The 26,242-nt window shown below is 52.9% G+C and overlaps 1 protein-coding gene across 1 annotated transcript; it reads left to right on the top strand.

The window, feature by feature from the left end:
* TXNDC5 (thioredoxin domain containing 5) lies at window positions 1-26,242 on the top strand. The gene is made up of 11 exons (XM_040645120.1): window positions 1-46; window positions 1,139-1,382; window positions 5,289-5,438; window positions 9,973-10,078; window positions 14,357-14,453; window positions 16,725-16,840; window positions 19,003-19,089; window positions 19,699-19,839; window positions 22,722-22,804; window positions 24,372-24,501; window positions 25,799-26,242. The coding sequence occupies exons 1-11, from the start codon at window positions 1-3 to the stop codon at window positions 25,919-25,921; spliced, it is 1,323 nt and encodes a 440-aa protein (XP_040501054.1). The 3' UTR covers window positions 25,922-26,242.

Raw genomic sequence — 26,242 nt, 5'->3', positions numbered from 1 at the left:
ATGGAGTTTGAATTGCAGGAGATAAAGGAAATGCAGCAAGTGAAAGGTGAGCCCCATTTTTCAAGCTTAAGTGGTTGGGAGAAAGGTTTTGAAGGGAAATTGACGGTTTGGGATTTGGCAAACTGTGGTTAAAGGTTTAGTAGTGGCTGACCCCAAGTCTGGAGCTGCGTAATGACAGGTGAGTCACTGGGCGCTTCCGCTGTCGCCAGGCCAAGTGTAACTGCCTGGAGTTTCCTAGATTGAGGATAATCAAAATCCCAGGAAGCAAGCCAGTGATTCTCCCTAGTTCAGCTTCAAATCCCCAGGGCAGAGCCTGAAACGTGTCACCATATGCAATAAGGCAAGTGTGCAGGTGTGGGCTGTGAGGCGCCCAAGCCCAGGGGCTACCCTCTCTCAGTCATTCCACAAGGGGGGTCCGCCAGAGTAGGGGCGTCGTCACTCGTCCTTATTACCTTAATGCATGGGGTGTGCAGGAGGACACCAGCCAGTCTTGGAGGGTGAGCCCAGCAGAACTTGCTGAAAAGAGGGCACTTTGACCTTCTTTCCTTCTCGCCCCCAAGTTAAGACAGGGCGGGGATAACAGGCCAGGGTTTCACTCGGAAAGCGGGTTTCATCACACCTGTGAGCACAGGCCCAGAATCAGAGTTGAGGTCTGCCCAAGCCTTTGACTCATTCAGGTGCAAACCCCACCCACTTTTGCTCTAGCGCCTCCATCCTGCTGACGCCAGCTCTCTTCTTCCTTTCGCCCGAAATCCCCAGGGTCTTTGTGTGTGTGGCCGAGATTAACCGACGCCGTCTGTGCCTTCCCGGCCTGGCCTCTCCGGCCCTCCGCGGGTCACCTTACTCTGGGCTGAGCTGGCCCTGGGGCGTGCTGGCGGCCGGGACCACTCGCCCTCCCGCGCTGGGCAGCCGGGCAGCGGGCGCGCGCCGACTCGGCCTCCGCCGGGCATTGGACGCGCGCGGGGCGCGGGGCGCGGGGCGGGGCGGGGCGAGGAAGGGGCGCGGCCTCCGCGGGGCGGGGCGCGGCCTCCGCGGGGCGAGGGCGCGAGGTGGGCGGCAGCGGGTCAGGCGCCGCCGAGGGGACCGCGCCGCGGCGAGAGCGCGCCAGCCCGCTGATGCCCGCCCCCTTGGACCTCCCTCCCGCTGCTGCCCCGGCCGCTGGCCCTGGCCGTGCTGCCGCTGCTCCTGCTGCTGGGCGATGGCGGCGGCGGCGGGCGCGCGGGCGCCTGGGCCCAGGAGCCGGGGGCGGCGGCGGCGGACGGGCCCCCTGCGGCCGACGGCGGGGACGGGCAGGACCCGCACGCCAAGCACCTGTACACGGCCGACATGTTCACGCACGGGATCCAGAGCGCCGCGCACTTCGTCATGTTCTTCGCGCCCTGGTAACTGGCCGCGCCGCGCTCCTTGGGGCTCCGTACCCTGCGCGCCGGGGGCGGCCCGACCGGGCCGGGGAGGGAGGTGGGGGCCGCGGCGGGCCAGGGGCCGCAGGGCCGGGGCGCTGGGTGGGCGCGGGCTCCGGCCGGGGGCGTGGGCACTCGCGGCTGACGTGGCGCACGGCGGCCGGGGCGGTGCAGGAGGGGGCGGGCCCCGAGGGGACAGCCGGGAAAAGGCCGTCCCGCCCCCGCTCCCGGTGCCCCCGCCCCCGAATCCCCGGACCGGGGGAGGGGCAGGTGGCGGCATCGTCCTGTGGGGCCACCCCGCCGATCCCCAGCCCCCTCCCGCTCCCCAAATTGTGCTCCGGCTGGAGGCGGTGGCCTGCCGGTGCGGCCGGGACCCGTGGGCCACGTGCGGCGGCCACCGGGGTCCGGCCGGGGACGCTCGGAGGTCGGATTCCGTGCACTCGCTGCAGGGCAGATCCCCTGCAGGAGGGATTAGTTGAAAAAATAAGAACTCGCAAAGGTGGGATTTCCCACTTTGTGTGTTCACGAGGTGGGAAGGGGTGGCCCAGGCAGAGGGTCCTGTGCTGCCCCGGATAGCAGAGAGCAAATGCTGGGGACCCCTTCGCAGCTCCGAGTGGATGGGGAGGTGTGCTCTCGGGCCCTCCACTCAAGGCTGCCCTCGGGCACCTCTACCCCTTTGCTCTCTTGGGGCCTGGTCTTCTGGAAAGTGTGAGCTGAACAGACGGTTCCTCCTGCCTTGGTTCTTCGGTGGAGGCGTTGGTGTGGGCCTCCGTGCCAATACCAGAGCCCCCTTCCCTGGGAGTTGTCCTACCGAACTTCCTGACATTCACATAAGCACAGGTGGTGCGTTCCTAACAGGGCCTAGATGTTCCGGGGAAGGGAGTTCTCTTGGGGCCCAGCAGAAAGCCAGTTTCAGGGCACAGGGCAGTTTGCAGGCTTATTGCAGCATTTGGCATTCTTCCCCAGGGCCGGAGAGAGGCTAACGGAGATGTGGGAAAGGGATGTAGAAAGAAGAGAGAGAAGATGCCCAAGAAAAATGGCTTGTTCAGAAAATGTGCAGGTGGAAGTTGGAGGAAACTTTTTTTCTCTTTCCATATTGAGGCTGTTATTGTAATTTCAGTTCGCTTGGAGTTATCTTTGCGGGGGCAGGTCTGGGTCAGAGCTATCATTTATTAACAGTGTATCTGTGGGATTCATTGTGTTTCAATTTCCCAAGAACCAGCCCGATTCGAAGTTTTAGAGCTACCAGTGGTCTAGAAAATGCTTTGTAGCATAAAATAATGGTTCATTATTAATAGTTATTCTGTGAAGGGATATTCTCAGAGTAACTATTCCAATAAAATGCATTACTTAATTGGAGCCTATTTCAGTGAAATAAGTCCATGACTTTTTTCTTCTTTATTTTTTAAAGAAAAACTGACCTGTAGACATATAAAGTCCATGCAGTGCCAACCGAGTTTCAATTTTGGAGTCTCCATAGTACCAGCTAGTCCTAGACTGATGGAGGGACAAGACCGGCAAATCTGGGCACTTGGTATTAAGTAAATTCCTTTTTAGATGGATGCTCCCAGAAAAGTTACTTTTAAAATTTTTGTTTGCTTCTTAATAATCTACTACAAAATACTTAAATAGAGGTGTATGGATTTCTCTGATGGCATTTAAAAATTAGACATTTTAAAAAAGATTTTATTTACTCATTTGAGAGAGAGAGAGCGTGCTCGAGAGAGAGCAGCAGAGGAAGAGGGAGAAGCAGGGAGCCGGATGTGGGGCTTGATCCCAGGACTCTGGAATCATGACCTGAGCTGAAGGCAGACACTTAACTGGCTGAGCCACCCAGGAGCCACTAAAAGTTAAACTTAAGAACAGATTGGAGCTCAGACAGAATACGCTGTGGGCTACCCCTTTTCCCCCATCTCTTTCCAGCTTCCGTCTCTGGAATATTAGAAGTCCACATGTGACTTGGGGGCAGGGGTGGCATGTAACGAAAAAACGCCCTGTATATTTCTGCTGTGAACCCGGTAGATGTAAGGTTGTCCTACTGCTGTGGATTTTGTGCTAACGTCAGGCCACAGCTTCTCTATGGCCAGTTGCGGGTCACGCTGAATCTGGTGACAATGAGGTCAAGGCTGGGGCCACCTCTTTGGGAGGACCAGGTGGCTTTGCTCTAATATGTGGCCACGAAATGCCTTCTGAATTCAGCTACTGTCTCAGAGGAGCAGACTGTAGCCACAAGGGTCCCAACCAGAAGTGCTGACTACATGGCACCTGGGGATCGATCCCTCACTAAGAAATAGCCAGACTGAGTCCCTGCCAAGCATGTGCTAGGTACTGGGACTACAGCTGTAAGAACAATGCTGGTCTTCATGGCACTGGCACCATATAAGTTATATGACTTAATATAGAACAATATAACTTACATGGAACACTGATTCTCCCTCACAGTTATCTTCCAGGAAAGAGGGACTCATACTGTGTTTGAGTTTCTTATAAAGCAGGGATTCTCCTGGCCGGCCAGGAAAGTGCTGCACAGGGAAGACACGTGAGCTCTAAGCAGACGTATTGAGTGCTCCTTTTCAGTGCTGTCAGAAAAGAAGAGAGGCAAAGAAAAAAAGAAAAAGAAAAGAGGCAAAGAAATTTAACATTGATTTTGTTAAGTTACTCTGAGGACAAAGTGACAATTTTAACTGTTGGGTGTTCTTAGAAGCAAACATTTCAAAGATCACTTTGAAAAGCAATAGGGGCAACTTTGTTACTTTGTAGACATCATGAATATACACCAGGTGAATGAAAAAAACAAAAACAAAAGAAAAAAAAAAAACCCATGTGCCATAATTCTGTGTGCCCGAACTTGAAGCTTGAGACAGAGTGTCCAGTGCTGGCTCACACAGACTTCAAGTAGGGCATTGCAGACAGCGGGTAATTAGAGCAGATGATCAGTTATATGACTGAAAAAGTGAATTTAGTGATGGAGAGCTGCCGATGCTGCCAAGAAATGGGCAAAGTAGCAAGAAGCCAGAATTCTCCAGGGATGTACTGTATGGTGACTAGCATAATATAATAAAAAAATATTAAAAAAAAAAGAAGCAAGAATTCTAAGTTAACGTATTTTAAATGGTAGGCGATTAAAAAATGTTCTGCTAAATTCATGCAGTCAGTATCATAAGTGCACATTTGGTGAGATCAAACTTTGAAGTTTGGGTGGCCACAGACTTTTCTCAATAAAGCTTCTCATTAGAGAAAACGCAGAACTGAACGAACTTTGAGGTCACCTTCCATTTGCAGATACTTAGTTATTTAGTAGAGAGTCCTGACTGAAAAGGAGAGATCATGGTGAGCAGGGTGGCGTTGCTGCAGTAGAGGGGGAGCCAGGGAGTTTTCCAGAAGAAGCAGAGAAGGGCACCACACAGCCTGGGGAGTCAGAGCTGACTTCTTGGAGCAGTGACACCCAAACCAGGTCTGAAGGGCAAGCAGGAATTTGCCAGGTGGGTCTAGGGGGCGAGTGTCAGAGCACGTACCGATTCCTGGGGGCAGGCCACGCGGTGGCCCTTCCAGAAAGCCGCAGGTGATACCATTTGGCTCTGGGCAGACTGCCAGGGCATGAGGGTGCAGGTGTACCGAGCGCAAACGGGAGGGCAGTAGGGGCCAGAGCGAGGCGGATGGTGGGCACAGCCTTGCTGAGCTTCAGTTTCATGCTGAGAACAGTGCAGGGACTCTCTGGAGAGGCTGAGGCAGGGGAGTGACGGTGTGTCCTAAGGGCGAGCCGTCCTTCCCCGCGGCAGTGGAAGGAAAGGATCGGAGAGGTTCCCGCCTTATGCAAGTGGCTGAAGAGGGGGGTGTGGCGCCCTCTGACCCGGGGCTCCGCGTGCTTGTGCCCCTCCCCTGTCCCAGGTGCGGACACTGCCAGCGGCTGCAGCCTACTTGGAATGACCTGGGAGACAAGTACAACAGCATGGAGGATGCCAAGGTCTACGTGGCCAAAGTGGACTGCACAGCCGACTCAGACGTGTGCTCCGCGCAGGGGGTGCGAGGATACCCCACGTAAGTATCGCTCCGGGCTTTCCACAGCTGTTTGCCACCTGCACTTGGCCAAAGAAAGTTCGCGCTAAACTTTTGGTAACTTTTTTTGTAGTTCCGAGGAGTGAGGAGATGATAAATGTCCCTGTTGTTAGGGAAAGAGCGTCTTTAACGCTGTGTTCCGTCTCTTTCAGATGCCTCCTTGTGCTTTGTTTGGAAAAAGCCTTTCATTAGTTAGGTTTTTTATTTATAAGAGAATGTGTTTGTGTGACAGAAACGGTGGTCTCCTCGGGGTCCTGTCGGGTGCGATGTTCACAAGAACCTTGACGCGATGGGCGTACTTTGTCACCAGTTCTGAGGTTTGGGTCACTCTGACTCTTGAGCACCCATCCTGGAGAACTTTCCCGTGCAATAAGCACAAGGGCCGTTTCTGTTGGAAAGAAAGGTAACCAAATAGGATCCAGGAGTTCTGACAAGCGATGCTTCTTACTCCCTTGACAGTTAAATGTTTTAGTTTTAAGAGATAGAAGTGGAAACTGGCTTAATAAGCAAAAGGGGGAATTAATTAGAAGGCCGTGGAAGAAGCTCTGAGACTCAGCTCCCAGGGCTTGGGGGCCTGTCTTTACTGTACTTCCCTTAAGGTGACATAACTCTCCAGCTCTCCATCTCTTTGCTGTCCTGACCGGCCCTGCTTGGATGGAGTGTGCATTCCAGGAACAGTCCTTGTGGCCAGAGAGGCAGAATATTGTAGGAGGGTGGCAGCCCCACTCCGACCACGTGGCGAGTGTTAAAGTGAAGGGCCCTCCTCCAGAAAAGGGAAGATGCTGTTTCCAAAAGGTTAGGGAGTGGGGGGTTGGCCACTGCAACTCCCAAACTTTTTGTTCAAATTGATGAATGAAGTAAATTCTCATAAAACCCCGGCCTGCCTTCAAACCCGAGAGGCTGCATGGAAGAGGGGAAGGAACTCTGGGCTGGAACCTAGAAGCCATGTCTGAATCCCGGCTCTACCATTTACTTATCATGCAGCCCTGGCCACACAGTTGAACCTCTGAGTCTGAAGTAGGATGTTGATACCGCCCCCCCAACATTGTTACATGAAATAACATGTTTGCAAACACTGATCTGAGCATACCCAAGAAATGTTAAAGTTTTCCCTAACATTTGGAAATTTGGCATTTTTGTAAAGGACACTGGAATTCTTGGTCCTTGGTGACTGCTGCTAATATAAGTGCCATCATTCAGATTAGATCACCGGAGAGAAAGTTTCCTACTAGGTGTCCTTCCCTAGAGGCATCATTGTCCTCTGCATCGTTCTAGCATCGCCTCTAAAGGAGATGCAGCTTAGACGAACAGCATCGCGAAGAAGCCGTCAGTGAGGGTGGCACCAGGTGAGGAGCTAGGGGTTCACCTGTTGAGAGCCTGTTGCTTTCAAGGCTCAGGGGCAACCGAGATGGTTGGCTGTGGTGCTTAAACAGCCGGCCGCATGTGGCCGTGGGGCTGCACACCACCAGCCACACCACTGGAAGTAAGACTGGGTTCGTGAGAGGCCTAGAAGGGCAAGTGTTGGGGGGCAGTACAGGGTTCCACGTGCACCTGGTCATAGGAGCTGCCTGGCTGCAACGGCACTTACCCCGTTAGAGGTTATCCATGGGTGTTCAAGATTTTATTTCTTTATTTGAGAGAGAGAGAGAGCACGGGCAGGGGGAGGGGCAGAGGAGACGGACAAGCAGACAGACTGTGCTGAGCACAGAGCCTGACGTGGGGCTCGATCTCAAGACCCTGAGATCATGACCTGAGTGGAAATCAAGGGTGGGACGCTCAACTGACTGAGCCGCCCAGGCGCCCTGTTGTGCACAGATTTTAAAAGAGCCACATTGAATCATGTGTCCTGATTGAGAAGATATGGTCTCTCCAAGAACACCATGCACTGGTTTTGTGTCCTTAAAAAGAACTGAAGTGAGCTCACGCTGCACGGAACATTGTTTGGGAAGGAACCTCTGTGACCCTCACAGCCACGCACAAGTGCCCAGGACAGGTTTTTCTCCTAGAACGCAGGAGGCAGGGCGTGCTGCGTTAAAACACTCCCACGAGGGCGTTCGGGTGTTGACCCGTGTGAGCTTTTACTGCTCCGACACGGTGCCGGGCTCCGGGAGACGCACCAGGGGACGAACGCACAAGTCGGAGCACGCCGTGTGGGTCGGTGCGCGGCCTGTACGTCCTCCTAACCCTGGCACCTTCACCTGAAGTAAAGGATTGCCCGGGGAGGGAGCTGGGGTTCCCATGCTCCTCGGGATGGTTCAGTGTGCTTAGAAAAGCGTTTTGAGGTCATGCTGTTGAGCCAGCAAGGCATCCACATCCTCTGGGGAAACTGAGCCAGGCAGGGCTGGAGAAGGTTCGCTAGGGCCGCCGACACAGGCGCCACAAACGAGGTGGCTGAAGGGAACAGAAATTTATCGTCTCACGGTTCAGGACGCCAGAAGCCTAGCACCGAGGCATCTGCAGGGCCACGATCCCTGCGAAGCCCAGAGGGGAAGTCTCTCTTGCCTCTCCCGGCATCCGGGGGCGGCTGCACCCGTCCTCCACCCCCACATGGCCTTTTTCCTCAGTGCGTGTCTCTCGCTGTGTCCAAATTTCCCCCTTTATATAAGGACCTTAGCCAGCCTGGATTAGGGCCCACCCTCATAGCCTCCTCGGCGCTTGCTTACTCTGTAGGGTCCTATTTCCAAATAAGGCTACACTCTGAGGCTCAGAGGCTGGGACACAGGTCAGCCAGTAACACCACCTCTTTTGTCGTGCTAGGACTTTGATCGCAGATTTCCAGAGTGACCCACGCCCGGAGATTTTCTCCCTGCAGTGTCCTTGAAAAAGAAACAGATCACCAGGAAAAGCAAACCCCCATGTGGAAGTTTGGGGCTGTCCTTTGGGCTTGTACTGTGCGTGTGGCCATCTCCCCATCACCTCCTTCAGCCCATCCGCAGTGAGGACTGGGGCCAGATGCCCTGGCCAGGCAGGAAGGTCTGTCAGGGAAGCCCTAAATCTGTCCCTACGCTCCGTGAACTTAAGGAGGAACCTCAGGCTTGGGCAGGCTGGAAAGATTTCCAGTCCAACAAGAAGAGATCTTTAGAAATTGTGTGTTGCCCAGTACACACCAAATGAGAGGAAGTCACAGGCTAGGTTTTCCTGCATTTAAATGCCAGCAAAGAAAAGGGGACTGAGTTTGCCGGTGCTGGTCCTTCCCAGCATTGTGAGGCTCCACGCCCGTTCCACCCTGAAGAGCGCGGTCGGGGAGGCGCCCGCTGGAAGAGAGGTGGGGGGTGAAGGAGTACGTGAAGCATCTTCTAGCTCTCTGTGGGCACAGCACGTTCCCGGAGCTTCCTGAGGTCCCAGGGTGGGCGCGGGCATTCGTAATTGTGAGATCGTACTTTGGAGTCGCTCGAAGCATTAAAGTTCGCGGAGTAACGGCTATACTAGTTGGACTGGGTAGAGTTTGGCGTTTTGTTCGGCTCGTACAGGTCAAAGGTACTGGGAAGGCAGGGCGTCTGTTCTGTACTGGAGGCACATTAGGGACGTCCCCTACGTCTGTCACAGGATCTCAGGGTGGGTGAGGCCTGGAGGCCTGCAGTGATTTATTCTGGCCAACGTGCTGGTTTTCTTGAAGGCTGCGAACCTTCGTTTTAAGGCCTTCGGGAACTTAGCTCTTCAAGCCCACAGTTCTGGTCTCTACATATCTTGACTTCTGACACTTGGCTACCGCACACCGAGTGTCCACGGCCGAAGTCCACGCACGTGCCGTACAAGTGGAGGGGTGACTTGGCTGCGTAGGCTGGCCAAAAAATGCTAGTCATGTTTCGTTTCTTCTGTCAGTGGCCATATATTCCCCCTCCATCCTTGACACCTTCTAGTAAGTTCGATCGAGAGCGGGTTTTTCCGTTACCAGCGGGATGATACAGGATCTGGAAGTGCAGTTGTGCTCACCAGCTAAAGAAGGGCTAATACATGTAGAAGATTCCTTCTCTGTGCGGAAGGGCACAGACCATCCCAACCAATGTCAAGGCTGTTCTCATAGCTGGAAACATATATTCTCACAGAATCTGGGTATTCATGCTTTATGAGGGTCGAAGAGCCGACAGGGCAGCCTGGGAATACGTTTATTGTACGACGGTGCCATTTCTAGTACAGTTTTGTTTTTTCAGCAAATGCAGACCGTAAGCACTGCTAGAGCCTAGGAAGGACGACAGACACCCCACAGGGAGAAGCTTGAAAGGCCTGTCCCCCGAATGCGTTCGGGGTTTCGTTCACAGCCTTGGAGACTTGATGTGTTCCGCTCAGTCTTATTTTTCTTGAAAAAATGAAGAAACTTTTTAAAAGCATGGGATTAAGTGGATATGTGTTCTCCTAGGACATTATTTTCTTTTTTTCCCCAAGTTCTAACGGAAGGTGGCAGGTCCGTGCCTGACTGCAGCCCACTGACCGCGTCCCGGTGGGGCGGCGCTGTCTACGCGGAGCCGTCTGATGGGTTGAAAAATCTCTTCTGTCTTGTCCTCTTTCGCGCTTTCAGCTTGAAGCTTTTCAAGCCTGGCCAAGAAGCTGTGAAGTACCAGGGGCCTCGGGACTTCCAGGCGCTGGAAAACTGGATGCTGCAGACGCTGAACGAGGAGCCTGCGGTGAGTGCACCGGGGCCCCCCGCCTCCCCCTCTCCCTTCGACACTTCCACACTTCGGGCCGAAGAAGAGGCCAGTGCAGGTGAAAAATTAGGCTCCCATTTCAGAGCACCTTCATACTCTTAGAACGAATGACATTTGTAGATCAAATGAACTTTTTTCCTTCCCAATTTTCGTTTATTGTGCTAAACTACACACGACACAAAATCTACCATCGTAGCCATTTTTAAGCATGAAATTCAGTGGCTTTGAGTGCGTTCACCCTGTCGAGCAGCCATCCCCAGGACTCTCTTCACCTCGTAGAACTGAAACCCTGTCCCCACCGAACGCTGCCCCCCCATCCCCCCAGCCCCCCGCAACCACCCCGTCTACTTTTGGTCTCTGTTTCCACTGCTCTGCGTACCTTAGTGGAAAAAGGTGAACTTTTACAAAGCTTTTCATGATGGAAATAGTCAACCATGCACAAAGGTAGAAAGAAGGGTAACGAGCGGTGCATGGACGAGGAGGAAGAGGGTCATGAAGGTGGTCCCATGTGCCACTCCCCCGACGTCAGCAGTTCTCCCTGTCTTGCCGACCTTGTGCTGTCTTACCGGCCTTCCTGGCCCTCGTGGGGCGGCAGGGTCAGCCCTGGGAGACTGTCGTTTGTGAATATTCCGGTGCACGTCTCACAGATACGCACTTATATTGTGATCGTTCCCCTCTGTGCCGCTCTCTCGTGTATACAGTTGACACTGATTCTTAGCATCACAGGTGGACGTGGGGTCAGGGCCAGGCCTAAGCCCGAACCTTCAGTCCAGGCCAGCCTCGGCCCTGTCTTGCCACCGTGAGCCGTACTGCGGCGTGACCCCCTCCTTCTCCTCTGGGCTCTCAGTCCCCGAGGCGCTCACTGGTTTGCCAGGGACGTCACCAAGTAGATACCCTTCCTGCTCTCAGAGGCTTCGTGGCCCTCCCTGCACTGAGGGTCAGAATATCAGGAACTTGTGGACACTGTATGATTTCTGAGATATCGTTTCAAGATGGGGCTGTATGTAGAAGGTTACCGAGAAAATCTTATAATCCTCCCCCTCCAACTGATGTTGGGAGTCTTAGTTTTGTCGTAAACCTTTCCTTAAGTGTCCCTGCGGGTGTGGTGTGAACTTCTGCTAACGCAGAGGGCCCCGGCCCCGGCCGGGCTGGATTTGGCGGTGCGTGGCCGTGTGGGGGTGAGGGTCTGTCCCGTGCTGGGTGATTCTGATGAATAAGAAGAGCGTCCCCCGTCTCTCCATGTAACGTCGGTGGAGCAATTCGGTAAGACTGACTGACTATGTGAGGCAGGCACTCACTGCCTTGACAGTGGTCCGTGCCCGTGTGCGGGTCCCGCAGGCCCTGGGGGGCTCTGCTGCTCCTGGAGTCCTTTCCCAGGGTGACTGTGTGGCCTTCGGCTCCCCCCACATTCTGTGTAGATGTCACAGCTCATCGGAAACCCACCTGCGACCCGGGTGCCATTTCCCCTCCTGTTTTACAAAGTCTGCAACTGCAAAGTACCGAATGAGTGTTGAGCAGAGACTTAGCTCATTTTAGGTAACAGGGAAAACCACAAACCTCTCAGAGAGTCCATTTGCATCTTTGTCATGGGAGGGGTTACATAAGCAGGTGGAACTTTCATATAGATTTAAACTTCAGATCGTTTCCTCTGTGAAAATGTTTTCTACTGGAGGAAGCCGATTTTAAAGAGGGGTTAATAGTCTCAGAGAAACCTCTCAAGATACATTTATTTTTTTGCCAATATTTTTTCCACCAAAAAGCCAGTCTTCTGTGATGACTTTATTCAAGAAACCAGTAGCCAGCATCAGGACGGCAGAAGGAATTCAGCTTGTGCCCCAAGCTCCCCTTTCTGGTGGCGGCAGCCCCAGTGCAGGCTGGGAAGTCAGGCCTCCCCGCTGCGAGACATCCTGAGGGGAAGGGTCGTGTCCCCTCCAGCTGGAAGGGGCGTGGCTGCGTGGGAGCCCCGTGTCAGCAGTAGCAATCTCCCATAATGGCTGGAAACGGTGACAATGCGCCCGATTGGAGGAAAGTTCAACCTGATGTTGCAAACTGAAAATTCTTTCCCATTTAAACTTGTTTTTTATTGTACATGAAAACTTTCTAAAAAGTTCTTCATCTGTATTTATATCTAAGTAACTTGGTGTATACACTTGTATGTTGAAACAGGCTAAATTTAGATTTCCCCCAGTGTTGTGGCAATATTAAAGAAACTCAAAAGAGGGGCGCTGGGTGGCACAGTCATTAAGCGTCTGCCTTCGGCTCAGGGCGTGATCCCAGGGTCCTGGGATCGAGCCCCGCATCAGGCTCATACGCTGGGAGCCTGCTTCTTCCTCTCCCACTCCCCCTGCTTGTGTTCCCTCTCTCGCTGGCTGTCTCTCTCTCTGTCAAATAAATAAAATAAAATCTTTAAAAAAAAAGAAAAGAAACTCAAAAGAAAACCCGCTACTTCCAACTCTTGGATTTCCCTATTTGCTTCTGTATTTTTTTGTCTTAAACAGTTACACTCATACACGGTTCATTTCACGAGTGATAATTTTATGTAGTTCTGTCTTTATATTGATATTTTATTCATCATATGGATTTACCATAATTCAGCTCTTCTCTGTCAATGGGTATGTAGGTTATTTAATAATTTTTCTATCAGAAATGCGTAAGGAACATGTTCATCTTTGTAAAACACTTTTTTTTCCTACTTTTGAGTGATGTTTTTAGAATCTATTACTGGACCTGAAATTGCAAGGCAAAAGGAAAAAAAAAAGACTACTTTCATGGCTCTTGGTGACTGTTGCCAGATGACTTTCGTCAGAATCCGTAAGCTCGCGTTGTCTGCAGCAGCGTGAGAGTGTGTCCGCGTCTGTGCTGTACCAGGTCATTGCCACAGTGGTGGCGACAGCCCTGGTCCCTGCCACGGGGCCCAGGAAGTGACAGTGCCCCCTATGCGCCGTACATGAGCGTTTTAACACCGAAAGCCTTTGAACGTCTTATGAAGTGCCATAGGGGGTCTTACCTTCTGGCAGCTCCCCGGCCGCTCACCCAGCCACCTTTCCGCCGAGCACCTTCTTGTGTGGTTACTCAGCCCTTTGAAAGCCTGGCCAGGCCCGCGGCCGCACAGACACCTTCATGGTGCTTTCTGATTACAGCCTGCACAGCTTTGAGCTGTCGGCACATTTAGACTTTTAATGACTTAATTTGGATTTTTTTTTTTAAAGATTTTATTTATTAGACAGAGACAGCAAGAGAGAGCACAAGTGGGGAGGAGAGGGAGAAGCAGGCTCCCCGCTGAGCAGGGAGCTGGATGCGGGGCTCGATCCCAGGACCCTGGGATCATGACCTGAGCCGAAGGCAGATGCTTAGCCGACTGAGACACCCAGGCGCCCTGATATTCTTTTTCCAAGAAATACAAGCTGCCAGATAAAAATTGAGTAATACATATCCTGTATGCAAAATACGTGTCTGTAGCAAAATGGTGGTTCTGTGATCTTTTTGTCACCTCTCGTTGCTTCGGCTGGAGGCCACAGCTGCGGAACTGAGAGATGGAGAGGCGTGTGGTACTGTGGTAACTGTCCGGTTGCACACGACGGTACCCGCTTACATACTGGCAGAAGTGTCCTTTAAAAAGCCACTTCTTGCTCCCGCATTGCGTGTTTTTGTCCCAGGCTCCGTGGTGTGAGTTAAAGAGCGAAGCCCTATGCTTCTCTTGCCACCACCTGTCGGTCCCCTGCCTTGTTCTTCTCTCCGCCCCCTCTGTCCCTTTACCGGCCCTTCATGGTCTTTATCACCAGCTGTGTGCATAGAGGAGGGCCAGGCCCTCCTGTTCTCTGATGGCTTCTCCTTCTCTGCTCCGTCCATTCTGCTGCCTTCATATCAGCAGGTGCTCAGGGATTTCATTCTGCATTCCACACGGAATCTGGGGTCACACTGCAAACAGTGGGGCAGTGTGCCCATTTGGGGTGGGTCTGTCCTTTCAGTTTGCCTGCTCTGTTCAGTTGGGTTTGGGGCAGCAGAGGGCAGGTTGGGGTGGGGACAGCTGTCACTGGCTGCCTTGAGAGCCAATCCTAGGCTGAGGCTGACAAGGGGCTTCCCGCTGAAGGGTCCAGAGCCCTGAGAGTCGATTCCTGCCTTGGACACAAGCAGCATAGCCACATGAGGGAGGAGATCTGTAGAGGGTTCTAGACAGACACAGGTCACCTCCTCAATGGGTTTCACTATGCCTTCGCATGCAAACCTAGTGACTGTTGTTTTATTTCTTCCCATTAGACACCAGAGCCAGAAGCAGAACCACCCAGAGCCCCTGAGCGCAAGCAGGGACTGTATGAGCTCTCAGCGAGCAACTTTGAGCTGCATGTCGCACAAGGTATGTTGGGTGAATCTCGAGGCTGTTCCCAGCAGGCTGCACACGTCTCAGAACCACTGACCATTCGTTGTCGCTCCTCGATTTGCTGGGCTTTTCCTTCTCGGCACTCGAGGGCTCACCGATGACATCTGTGGCGCTGAGCCGTGGTTTCTTTCTTCAAGACCCGTGAACATCCTTGTGCAGTCCTCTTCCTCTTGGAAAGGATTTCTGTTTTCATCTCTATCCTTCTAGAAATGCCAGTTTTAATGTTAGCTGAAGCCTGAGGTTGTGAAAAGTGCACAAGTCATGAATGGTCCACTTAATTTGTACACTAGCTGGACAGTTTGCCTCCTTGGATAAGAAATGATTTATTTATATTAATATGAATCATACACTTACTGACCTGAGGCAGAAACAAAAGTTTCTCTTCCGTGTTTAAACCAGAATTTAGTGGGACCATTATAATGTATGAATCAGAGTAGGTGTTCTTTATGCTTAAAATATTTTTCTGTATCACATCTCTTTTTGGGAAATGGTCTCCTAAATGTCAAAATGATCTGTACGCAATCTTAATGTAAATGACCCGTAAGTCCTTTAGTCACACGCGTCTGCACAGTTGGCTCAGCATCGAATGACTTGAAGGCGCGTTCAGCCCCCTTGCTGATCTGCACTCGCAAATGCTGCCCTGGAGAGAAACCCTCCCGGAAGACTGGCCTGGAAACATCGTGAAAAGGGCCTAAAATCGTGGCTGGCCTTGTAACTTCATGCCCGCCGCGAGTCGAAACCCCGCCACGCTGAACGTCTGAAAGAACTCGGTGTGATGCCCTCCGCTGTTTTCCCTGTGCGTTAAAGGTGGTTACGTGGACCAGGGCGCGGACGGTGGGATTGCAGGGTGTTTTCCCCAACAGGGGATGCACTTCAGTTCCCACGAGCCCAGCTGAGTCCCTCCCTGAGCAAGTCACGCTGAAAGGGCAGAATCGTGGAGGCGCCACCTTGGGCTGCTCTCATGAGGCTCTGTCCTCAGAAAGCCACAGTCGCCTCCTGCCCTCACAGCTGCCTCTGGTACTCTAGTAGGTTCCTTCCCGGACATCCCGTCCCTACCTCACAGCACAGGGTTAGTGCCGTACCTCTCTGGAGAGACATGGCTCAGTCTTGCAGGTCAGTTGCTAATTTTTTGAATCAAGTTTTTCACCATTTCCCTTCAGTGTGTCTTCGCTGCAGTGACCGAGCGCTGGCACGAGCGTGTGGCGTGGCAGTGTCCTGTGAGCGTAGGTCACATTTTGGTGCCTGTTGGTTTGTTCCCTTCCTAGGCACAGCCTGATTTTGGTCTGGTCTCAGCCTGACATCTTTTAGGCCTTCAGCTCATCAAGGTAGAACAGCCTAGAAAAAATCTTCAATATCCAAATAATGATGTGTGGGTTTGTTTTTTTTCTCCGAGCCAAGGGAGTGTTACTCAAGTTTTAAAACCTTCTATTTTATTGTCAAATAAAACACAGATACAGAAAACAAACGTAGAGCTTAGTGAATTGTGATGGAGTGGCCACTCTGTAAGCACTGTCCAGTTCACCAAATACAACCGCCAGCCTCCCCTCCCCTGTCCAGGTCCCAGCCCGCCTGCCCTCACGGAGGTGGTGTCCTGACCTGGATGGAAACCACTCCGTACCGTATCATTCAGCACCCGAGTGTGCATTCCTAACACTACGTTCAGTTTGTTCTTTCTCTTACGTACGTCTCTCTTGAGTCTCAATCTGCGGGTTCCCCCAGTGTCTCTTTCTCTATCTTGCATTCTGGTGACTGAGCACGTAGGTTATTGGACCTGTGGAATTCTCCAGTCTGGACTTTGCCAGTTGTGCCCCGGTGGTGCGGTTAAACCCGTTTCCCTAAATCCGTTCATTTATTAGGGTTGCCAAATGCTGATGTTCTACTGCAATCGTCCTTTCTTCCTTGTTTTAAGGAGAGAAACTTGGCCTCATTTATCACCTGGTTATCCAGTGGCGCGGTTCATACAAGACAGACAGGACAATTGCCTGGTTGTTCCTTCCCTCTATTGCCAGTTCTGCAAACAATGAGTCGGTTCCCTGTTTCCCTCCAGAGAGGACAAATTAGATTTTGTTTTGAGGATCCCTGTGAACTCACAGATCTGGTTATTCGATGGAGGCACTTTTCACCAGTTAAAGGGTTCACACTGAAGCTAGCAGGGGGACAAAGTTCGGATACTTGCATTCAGTCTCTAGTAAGGGATGATGTCAGTTATGCTCCTTCTCCCTTCTCTGCCTTCGCTCTGCACGGAAGGCGACCACTTCATCAAGTTCTTCGCTCCGTGGTGCGGTCACTGCAAAGCCCTGGCTCCAACCTGGGAGCAGCTGGCTCTGGGCCTTGAACATTCTGAAACTGTCAAGATTGGCAAGGTAAGTGAAAGCCCTTATTAAACTGGAAATAGACCGCCTTTGGCTGGATTAATTAGCAGAGCAGCCCATTATTCATTCCGTGTGCAGAGTCGCAAACTTGATTTATTAATTCCATTTAGTGTGCCACTTGATAATTCATTTCACCTTCACAGATGGCAGCCCGGTTTCAAATGCGCTGGCTTTTCCACAGCCTAAAGATAAATTATGGCTTTGGCTCCTTTGTTTATTTTGAAGCAATGGCCAATTCTGAATTGGCAGCCCCAGAGCCCTTTCTGCAAAGATATGGGGCACAGCCTTCGTGAATGTTCACTGGCCGGACTTGGAGGCCATCCACGTTTGACCTCACCCCAGAGCTGTCACCTGGAGGAGCCTCAGCTCCGTGCTCACAGAGGCATGCAGAAGGCCCCCTCCGGTGAGCCCCAGCTTTCACTGCTGCCTGGGAGTTTTTCCAGCTTTCTCCACTTTGCGGAGAGAAGCCAGAAGTGGTGTCTAACAACTTCTGTGTAAGTGGATTTTCTGGAAATATCTAGAGCAGCTCCTGGGCCATCAAACACTTTTAATCTCACCCAGCCTTTGGCACCCACCAGACATCCAGGCATGGGTTTCCTTTTATTTAAAAAAAAAAATCTTTTTTTTTTTTTTTTTACTTTGCCAACGGGCTGATTTGTATACAGAAGTAATGCTGCGTGTCCAGGAACTGCAGTCAATGAGATGTTCTGCTCAGTACAGTGAGATGGTCAGGAGTGTGAGCTCAGGAGCCACGCAGACCTGGCCGGCAAGCCTTTGGCGACTTCTCCACACCTCAGCCTCTTCCTTTTGCAAAATCACGATGAGTAGATGAAAGTCGGGTGCTTAGTAGACACTTGGCACAAAGCAAATGCCTGGTAAATTGTAATAGTTGTTGTGAGTTCAATGGCTTTTCACTGTTGCCTGTTAAGTACTTCCAATTTTATACTCTAGTTATATGGGTTATGCTTTTATATTGATCGAACATTTCCCGGAAGTAGTCATAATTTTGTCTTCTGTCTTCCCAAATTACTTACATCGTTATTTTAAATTTTGAATTTTTATGGGAGATTATTTCCCGTGTACGTTGGTAGGGGTTTCTAGTAGAACCAGGCATGAGCGAACACAGTCTACCCATCCAGGCTGTGGCCCTTCATCTCTGGACACGCATGTGGCCGGGTTGGACTGGACCCTGTAATGCCCCCCATCCAGACTTGAGGCTTCCGTTTAATACATTAACTGCTGACTTCAGTCTTACGTGTGAAAGTGATATTTTATCCTACTTTGCTGACATGGTGAAGAACACCTTAGTGTCCCACGTAGCTGATTTTTTTTTTTAAAGATTTTATTTATTTATTCAACAGAGATAGAGACAGCCAGCGAGAGAGGAAACACAAGCAGGGGGAGTGGGAGAGGAAGAAGCAGGCTCATAGCGGAGGAGCCTGATGTGGGGCTCGATCCCACAACGCTGGGATCACACCCTGAGCCGAAGGCAGACGCCCAAGGACTGCGCCCCCCAGGCGCCCCCCACATAGCTGATTTTAATGCCAGTGGAAAATCAAAAAGAAGTGACTTAGTGACATTTCATGAAAATGTTGAACAGGGAGAGTCTTGATAAGATTTAAGTGAAATTAATTTAAAAAGCTGTGATAGTTGGTAAATTGAGTTTACAGAATTAAGAACATATAACCTTAATTTGACATCTTTTTAGTCGTCTTTATACTAGATACTCCTTTTTAAAATTGACTCCTTGCTCCTCCTTGACTCCCAAACTCCCCAAGTCGGAGTGGGAGAGTCGGTACGCAGGCTGGCACTGGCCTGGGCCTCTGTCGCCGACAGCCAGGCCTCCGCTCCCCGGACATCAGGCGGGGCTCCTCTCCTCCAGCTGCTGACCAGCTCCAAGTAAAATGTTACTTCCTAAATGGTGGCATTTTTAGGTGAGCCGGGTACGTCATTTCTCTAAAGGACATTTCGTCACCTGCTCCCTTAGCTCAGGTGTAATCTGGGGTGGCTTTTAGGAAGTCTGTCCCCAGGCTGTAGCTTGCTGTTGGAGATGCTGCAGACCAGACACGTGAGGTGTGGCGTGTCCGGTAATCCAGGTGTCGGGAAGCTTCCTGAAGAAACGAACTGTGAGTCTGGTCTTCCTTTATATTTAGGTTGATTGTACACAGCACTATGAACTCTGTTCGGGAAACCAGGTTCGTGGCTATCCTACTCTTCTGTGGTTCCGAGATGGACAAAAGGTACGTCTTCAGGTCATGGCGTGGAGAGCAAGCGTTTCTCGTAACCCCGCTGGGCTGCGGTCCGGTGCTGCCACAGGGGGTGGTGGGTCGCCAGTGCGGATTGTTCGGGACTGGTTTAAAGGCTTACATAAGAATGGAACAGAAGTGTCTTGCCCTTACTTGATAAGATCTGGGTAGTTGACAAACACCGTCAGTCGTCCTCCTATTTTGAAACATTTCAGTTGGCTCAAGTTAGCACCAGAATAACCCAGAACTACCTTCGAGAAGGGGGTTAACGCTGGTTGCCGGGAAGGGGCTCCCTCGCACCGTCCCGCGCGGCCCTGGCCGATGGTCGCTTCTCAGAATGCCGGCGTGGGCCCCGGCCTTCATGCCCAGATCCCTGCAGGAGGCGGGCACCGTCGGGTCCCGTTGGCAAAGCCGAGGCGTTCACTCTGGAAACTGCGCCCGCCCGGGGAGGTCTGAGCGTGCAGACACTGCACAGCTGGCACCCCAGGGGAGACCTCCGACGCGGCCTCACGAGGCCAGTGGGGTCGGGATGAGGTTTGAGCTCTCGAGAGCCCCGCAGTGCACTCGCTGACCGCGTTTTTGTGTGGCCCTCCCCTCGCACAGATCGACCAGTACAAAGGCAAGCGGGATCTGGAGTCCCTGCGAGAGTACGTGGAGTCCCAGCTGCAGAACGTGGAGCCCGAGGCCCCGGACACCGTCCAGCCTCCAGAGGCCCCAGCACCGGCCACCGAGCCCGCGGCCCAGGTGGGTGCCTGCTGCGGTCGGCAGGGCCGGCGGTGGCCCCCGGAGGCACTGTCCTCCCGTGCTTCGGGCGACGTGACCACTGGGGGTCAGGTCAGAGGACTTCAGACGGTCGGCTGCGGCTGACTCTTCCACGTGAAAGGTTTTCTTGCCACTTTTACATGCATGCTTGTAACATGTCAACCTAGGAGCTTCTCTGAGATAGGTGTGAGACCAGTCCTCGGAGCATTTGGTGGCGAAAGCTCTGGAAAACTCATCCCTTTGATTCGGTCATCACTATACCTGAGGGCATTTGCTAGGCAAATTGGCTGCTGCCGGGTAGCCCCCCACCCCCGCTCCTGTTCATCTCCCACACCTGCTGCCGTGATGGGGCTCGAAGCCCGGGGTGAGGCCCTGAAGGTCTGCAGCGGCAGTGACAGACGCACTGGAACCGAGAGGCAGCTCGGCCTGGCGCCTTTCCTTTGCTGAGGCCGCAGTCTCTGACTCCCTGCCCTACTGTCTGCATTCAGAGAGCGGAAGGTTCTAGATGCACTTGTGCATTTACTGAGCACATTTCAGGCACTGTCCCAGGCCACCAGCAAACAGAAGCAAATAGGACCACCTTCCTCCCTGTGAAGGGGACCAAGTCTGGTGGGGCAGACAGAGAACACACAAGCCGGGGTGACCCAAGTGTGTGTGCCCGGCCGGTCACGGGGGGTTGAGAGAGCTGGGGGCAGGTGGGCAGGGAGTGTCACAGAGAGCTGAAAGGTGAATTGGTATTTGCTGGAGAGACACGGCTTGTCCGATGCCGGGGAGAGCGTGAGCAGAAGCATGTGGCTGTGAATCGGTCAGCACGTTTGGGGCAGGGCCAGCAGTCAGCTGGAAGGAACTGGGGGTGGGGGAGGTAGGACAAGGGGTGCGGTGCAGGGTGCCAGAGAGGAGGAGACGGAGGAGCTGGGTCGTAGAGGGCTTTGTCAGCCCGCCAAGGACTTTGAGCTTCGCCCTGCGTTTATTGGGAGCCAGTGGAGGGTTTTGAGCAGATGTGAATTTTAGGAGCCTGGCGGAAAGAGATGGAAAACCAGTGTATTGGGCCAACGGGAGGAGGAGACCCCCCGAACAAAGGCTGTGGCAGGGGTCGGAGGCAGGAAGCATAGGAGCCCCACTCTACGGAGTGCAGTCGGGAAGGGGACAACTGGAGCGCTGGCAAACCTGGTGGGCGATGGAACCAAGTGTGAGAAGCACTGGGGGGAGGGGGAAGGAAGGTGGGGAGTTCAGGTTTGGGGCTGTTGGTTTTCCGGGCCGTGGTGGTGATCAGATGGAGAGGGCCACTGGACAGTGAAATGGGGGTCTGGGGCTGACACCTGCAGGCTTGTGTGTCTGCAGTGTTGGGCAGGTCGAGGCCAAGGCTGAAGCCGTGGGTGAAAAGGACACTCTTCAAAGACAGTCCAAATAACATCTTCCCGGGAAAACCATGCTCGATGGCCTGAGAGCCATAGGTCTGTGCGTCAGCATTATTTCCAGAACAGGATACTCAGGTTGCTCCTTCAGACTCTGCCTGCAGAGTTCTTAGCTGGGGCGCCCCGGCAGGGTGGGCACAGGAAGGGGCGGCGTGCCCTGGTGCCACAGGGCTGGGGCAGTGAGTGTGCGGGTGTGTGCAAACCAGCCCCCCGTACTTAACAGATCCTGACTTGCCAGGACCGTGGTTCCCTGAGCCCGGGTTGTTTGGAATTGGAGAAAACAGAGTCATCTACCCCATCCTCCTGGAGTGGGGACGGGAACGGGCCGCCTCGCCCCCACAGCCCCTCCCTTCGCGGGGTTCCTAGGTGGGGGACGGCCTGGGTGTTAGCTCAGAGTTGAAGTTTTGGCGTAAGAAGCAGGTGTGATTTTGTGGTAGCTGCGAGCGCGTGTGTCCTGGTGGCTCTGAAGGTCATCCCGCGTTGAACGTCATTACCTGCCGTGGAGGTGGCCCTCAGACACAGGCCGGGTTCTACTGATAAGCCAGTTTTCCAGCATTAAGTAGGTTTCAGTGAGCGTGGCGTCGTGTTTCGGGACATAAAGCGAGATGGTGGCGCTCTGCCCCGGGCCTCGGCGGCTTCGCCTCCCAGTTGCGAACACGCGTTGCTCGATGCCGGACTCGAGGGGAGCAGCCCTGGTACGTTTAGCCACGTGATAAGTCATCACGGTCTTGCTCTGTGAGACCAGCGCAGGTCCGCTGTTGGAGAACCACATGGACGTGATTCTGTAAAGAACTGGCGAGAGCGAACTGCTTTAGGGCAGACCGCCCTGTGGCACCTTCCCGCGACATCCTCCAGCCAGAGCTGACACGGGCAGTTTGCACGTTCCCTTTGAATTTAAAGGTGGAAGGCAGCCTGTGATAGGGACACACGGCCTTGCCTGTGGCTGGGCGACTGTCAGCGGTAAGGGCAGCTCACAGGGAAGGTGACCGCTACAAACTCACGCCCTGGGGGAGCGGGAGGGAGATGGCCGGGGAGACGGAGCGCACCCACGTCGGACGGGCCGGTCCGTGGGGGCTTGGACTCCTCCTGTCAGCGTGGGAGGCTCTGAGCCCGGGAGCTGCAGGCGGGAGCCCGGGCCGCGCAGTGCCCACTGGTCCCCACCACAGGGCCCCGGACGGCAGCAGCTGCACCGGAACCCGCTCGGCTGGCTGAGGGCGGCGTAGCGCAGGGCCCACCACCTCCTCAGAGCATCTCCTGGACCCAGGACCCGGGGAACCTGCGGTGAATCGTGGGCCCTTCTCGTGTGGCTTGTGACACACGAGTTGCGAATTTGTGCGTGACCTTGCACGACAGCACAAAGATGATCGATTCGTATTTCTGCAACCCCAGAGCTGGCCCTGCTCCGCTCTAGGTGATGCATTTGAACCGAGGCTTTTCCCTCCCCTGCAGGGCACGGTGTTGGCACTGACGGAAAAGAACTTCGAGGACACCGTAGCGGAAGGAATAACCTTCATCAAGTTTTATGCTCCATGGTGAGTGGCTGTTTAATTCGATACCGCCCTGTCCCAGTGCACTCGGCTCCCGTCATCACTGGCCACTCATCAGCCCGAGCTCCAGTCTCAGCGCTGGGCAGATGCCGCGCTTACACATAGGTTGTGTCGTAGGAAGTAAGCAAAGGGGGTTGTTCGCGCCCCTGCTCAGCTGCGTTGAAGTTGGTTTGGTGGTATTCATAAACAGTTATTCATGGAGAAGGAGGGCAGTTATTTTAAAGGTCAGTCTGTTTTGGGGAAAACATGAAAATGGAGAGTTAGGATGGCCATATAAAGCTTCAGTTTTGTGGTATCTTTTCCCAAATAGATTGATTTTTTGGTTAACTAAACCATGAATATCAAGATGTAGCTTTTGCTCCTTAGTCTCTTGGACGTTGTCCACTAGTCCAGCAGAGCTCTGGTGGGGCCGTGCTGTATGTTACCCAGTTACCAGAACCTTCTGCCCCATGGTCCTCAGGGACGGGCACAGAGGGAGGACACCCAGTTTGTGACCAGGGCTACCTGACGTGGGGCAGATGGCCGGTGCCAAGACTTAGCTGCACAGCTGTCACTCTGCATGCCCTTTCTTGCCTTTGAACCTCAGTTTTCTCAGCTGAAAAATGGGAAGAATGCTTTGTCTTCGCAAACAATCCATTTAGAAAAGTGGAGTCTCAAGGAGAGCGTGAGACTGTTTCTAAACAGGCACACGTAAGCCCCCCTTTAGCTGGTGCCTTTCTGGGTGTTCAGGAGAAACCACAATGGCAGAGAGAAGTCAGTGAGCACATGACTCCCATGCGTTGTGCAGTGTTTATCCTTATAGCACAGAAACATGAGGGGCGCCTGGCTGGCGCGGTCGGTTAATAACGCAGCCAGCTCTTGCATTCAACTCAGGTCATGATCTCAGGGTCGTGAGATCGAGTCCCATGTTGGGCTCCACACTCGGCGGGGAGTCTGCTTGGGATCCTCGCTCTCTCCCCCTGCCCCTCCCCCTGCTCGCTCGCTCTAAAATAAATCAATCTTTAAAAAAAAGAAACACTAGTCAATGATGCCTTAAATCTATTATTTTCTATTTTTTTAAAAAACGCTGAAGCTATGTGGGTCGTAACGGGTAGGAGGGCAGGTGCTCAGGGAAGCTTTAACGTTGTCTTGAAATTTCACAACCATAGTGATCAAATCGAAAATGAAGCTTTTTTTTTTTTTTTTTAAAGTGTGGAGTTGGTTTTACTTCCTGTCCATCACCTCGTGCTCGTGGTGCATCTGATTCGTTCATAGGCCAGTTAGCTCCGGTCACCACGTCCTGGAAAGGGTCTCGAATCTAATCTTGCTTCCGGACCGGCTTGCTTCCACTAGGTTATCCAGGAGTCTACGTGGGGTTGACTTTGAACTCCGTGTTTGCGACGGAGGAGGAGGAAATGTTAGTGCACCCAGTGGGAGAATTTGATGTTTTATAGATTTCTAGGCAATCGCTGACTGCCTCATACAGAAGAAACAGGGCTGGGCGTGGCAGCGAACTGTAGGTGAGGGCGCGTGACCCAGGACTTCCACAGAGCTGTCATTGTTTTCTTCCCAGGTGTGGTCATTGTAAGAATCTGGCTCCGACGTGGGAGGAACTCTCTAAAAAGGAATTCCCTGGTTTGGCAGAGGTCAAGATCGCTGAAGTGGACTGTACCGCAGAGCGGAGTGTTTGCAGCAAGTACTCGGTGGGTACCTGGGGGCGCTGAGTGCCGGGAGCGCACCCACACGGAGCCGTCCTCTGGCGTGCTGGGCTCCCCCCGGCGACCCGCACTGCCCGCGTCTTCTTGACCAAGCGTTGCTCGTGTCCTTTTGAGGCTCTTACTTTGTTTTCGTTTTGAAAAGCAAAAGAGATGCTCTGTCAAAGGAAAGGCTTTCTTCTTCCACTAGCGATCCACCTTTCATTGGGGGATTTTAGGTCTTGCTGTCCGCGTAGAAGTCTGGGCAGTAACGAGAGTCCAGGCCTGAGAACGGGGGCCACCTCCACAGCCTCTCTGGCTGGCTCAGCAATCAGCTGATCTGTAGCCTTCGTCTCAGACCCCTAGGTGGCTTCTTTTTCAGACACAAGCCTGTGTTCTAAGGCACGATGGTTGCCTAAGGGAGACAGCGGAACTTCCCCTGAAAGGGCCGTCCCAGCAAGCTAGTCCGTGCGTGGGTGTTCTGTGGAACCTCTGCCCGCGCTCTGAGCTGTCAGCACAGTCTGAGCACCCAGAAGATGTGCAATTTACGTTTTCGCTGTGTTCTTAACGCACTTTGAGGCTCTGGAGCTTTTTACCTCATTCGTTTGAGAATAGACTTAGGGCACCCGGGTGGCTCAGTCGATTTTGGCTCAGGTCGTGATCTCACGGTCATGAGATCGAGCCCCATGTTGGGCTCTGCACTCAGCGGGGAGTCTGCTTAAGAGTCTCTCCTTCTCCCTCTCCCTGTGCCCCTCCCCAGCTTGGGAGCACATGTTCTCTAAATAAAATCTTTAGGGAAAAAAAGGGTAGATGTCACATAGACATTTACTTCTCATTAGAAGATGCCATTTTTTTGGTTCCTTAATGTCTTAGAAAAGAAGTGCATTGCAGCGGGAAAATGTGCATTCTCGAGATGTTGCTGCCATGCAGTGCGGCCCGCAGAGTGGCTGGCTGGCACCAGGGGGCTTGTCAGAAATGCAGAGTCTTAGGCCTCAGCCGGACCCGCTGCCTCAGACGTGCCTGTTCACCGGGGCCCCAGGTGATGGCCTGTGCACGAAGGGTCCAGGAGCTCTCCTTTCGGGTCACGTTCCTCCTTTGACACTAATCTCGGATGTATTTTTGAATGGGAAAGTGAAGCGCCCCAAGACTTTGCTTGTGTGTACTTTTTAAATGGTCTGTACCTTTTAAAAATTTAACCACAAACTTTCCTGGTCACAACTTTAGGCGTTTTTCTGGTTTTATTTAAGAAGCAGTGTGTGTATGTCACCTGGACCACTGGTCTTCATACTTTTTTTTTCCCCCTAAGGTACGAGGCTACCCCACATTGTTGCTTTTCCGCGGAGGGCAGAAAGTCAGCGAGCACAGCGGAAGCAGAGACCTTGACTCGCTGCACCACTTCGTCCTACGGCAGGCCAGAGACGAGCTGTAGAACCGCTGGCCGGGCGCCCGGTGCCCCCCACGCCCCGGGTGTTGGCGCCGAACCATGCAGGTGTTGTGGAGTCTGCCGTGGTGGTGTTTCGGAGAGCTGGGTGTACTAAACTGGTGGCATCTTCTTTGTGTGTGTGTGTTTTCTAAGCCAACACACACTGCAGATTCTTTACTGTTTCTCTAAGTAAACACGTAACTCACGATCCCTTCGCAAACTAAATATTTTCAGTGGCGATCTGTCGTCCCCTTCACCCTTCTCTTGATGAAACGAAATGGTTTCCTTTGAGACTAAAATAGAGTTGAGGAAAATCCAACTGCTGAA

This window comes from Ursus maritimus, unplaced genomic scaffold (genome assembly GCF_017311325.1).
Source record: "Ursus maritimus isolate PB19 unplaced genomic scaffold, ASM1731132v1 scaffold_30, whole genome shotgun sequence".
NCBI classification, from domain to species: domain Eukaryota; kingdom Metazoa; phylum Chordata; class Mammalia; order Carnivora; family Ursidae; genus Ursus; species Ursus maritimus.
Note: the sequence above shows the minus strand (reverse complement) of the source record. Positions and strands in the feature narration are given on the sequence as shown.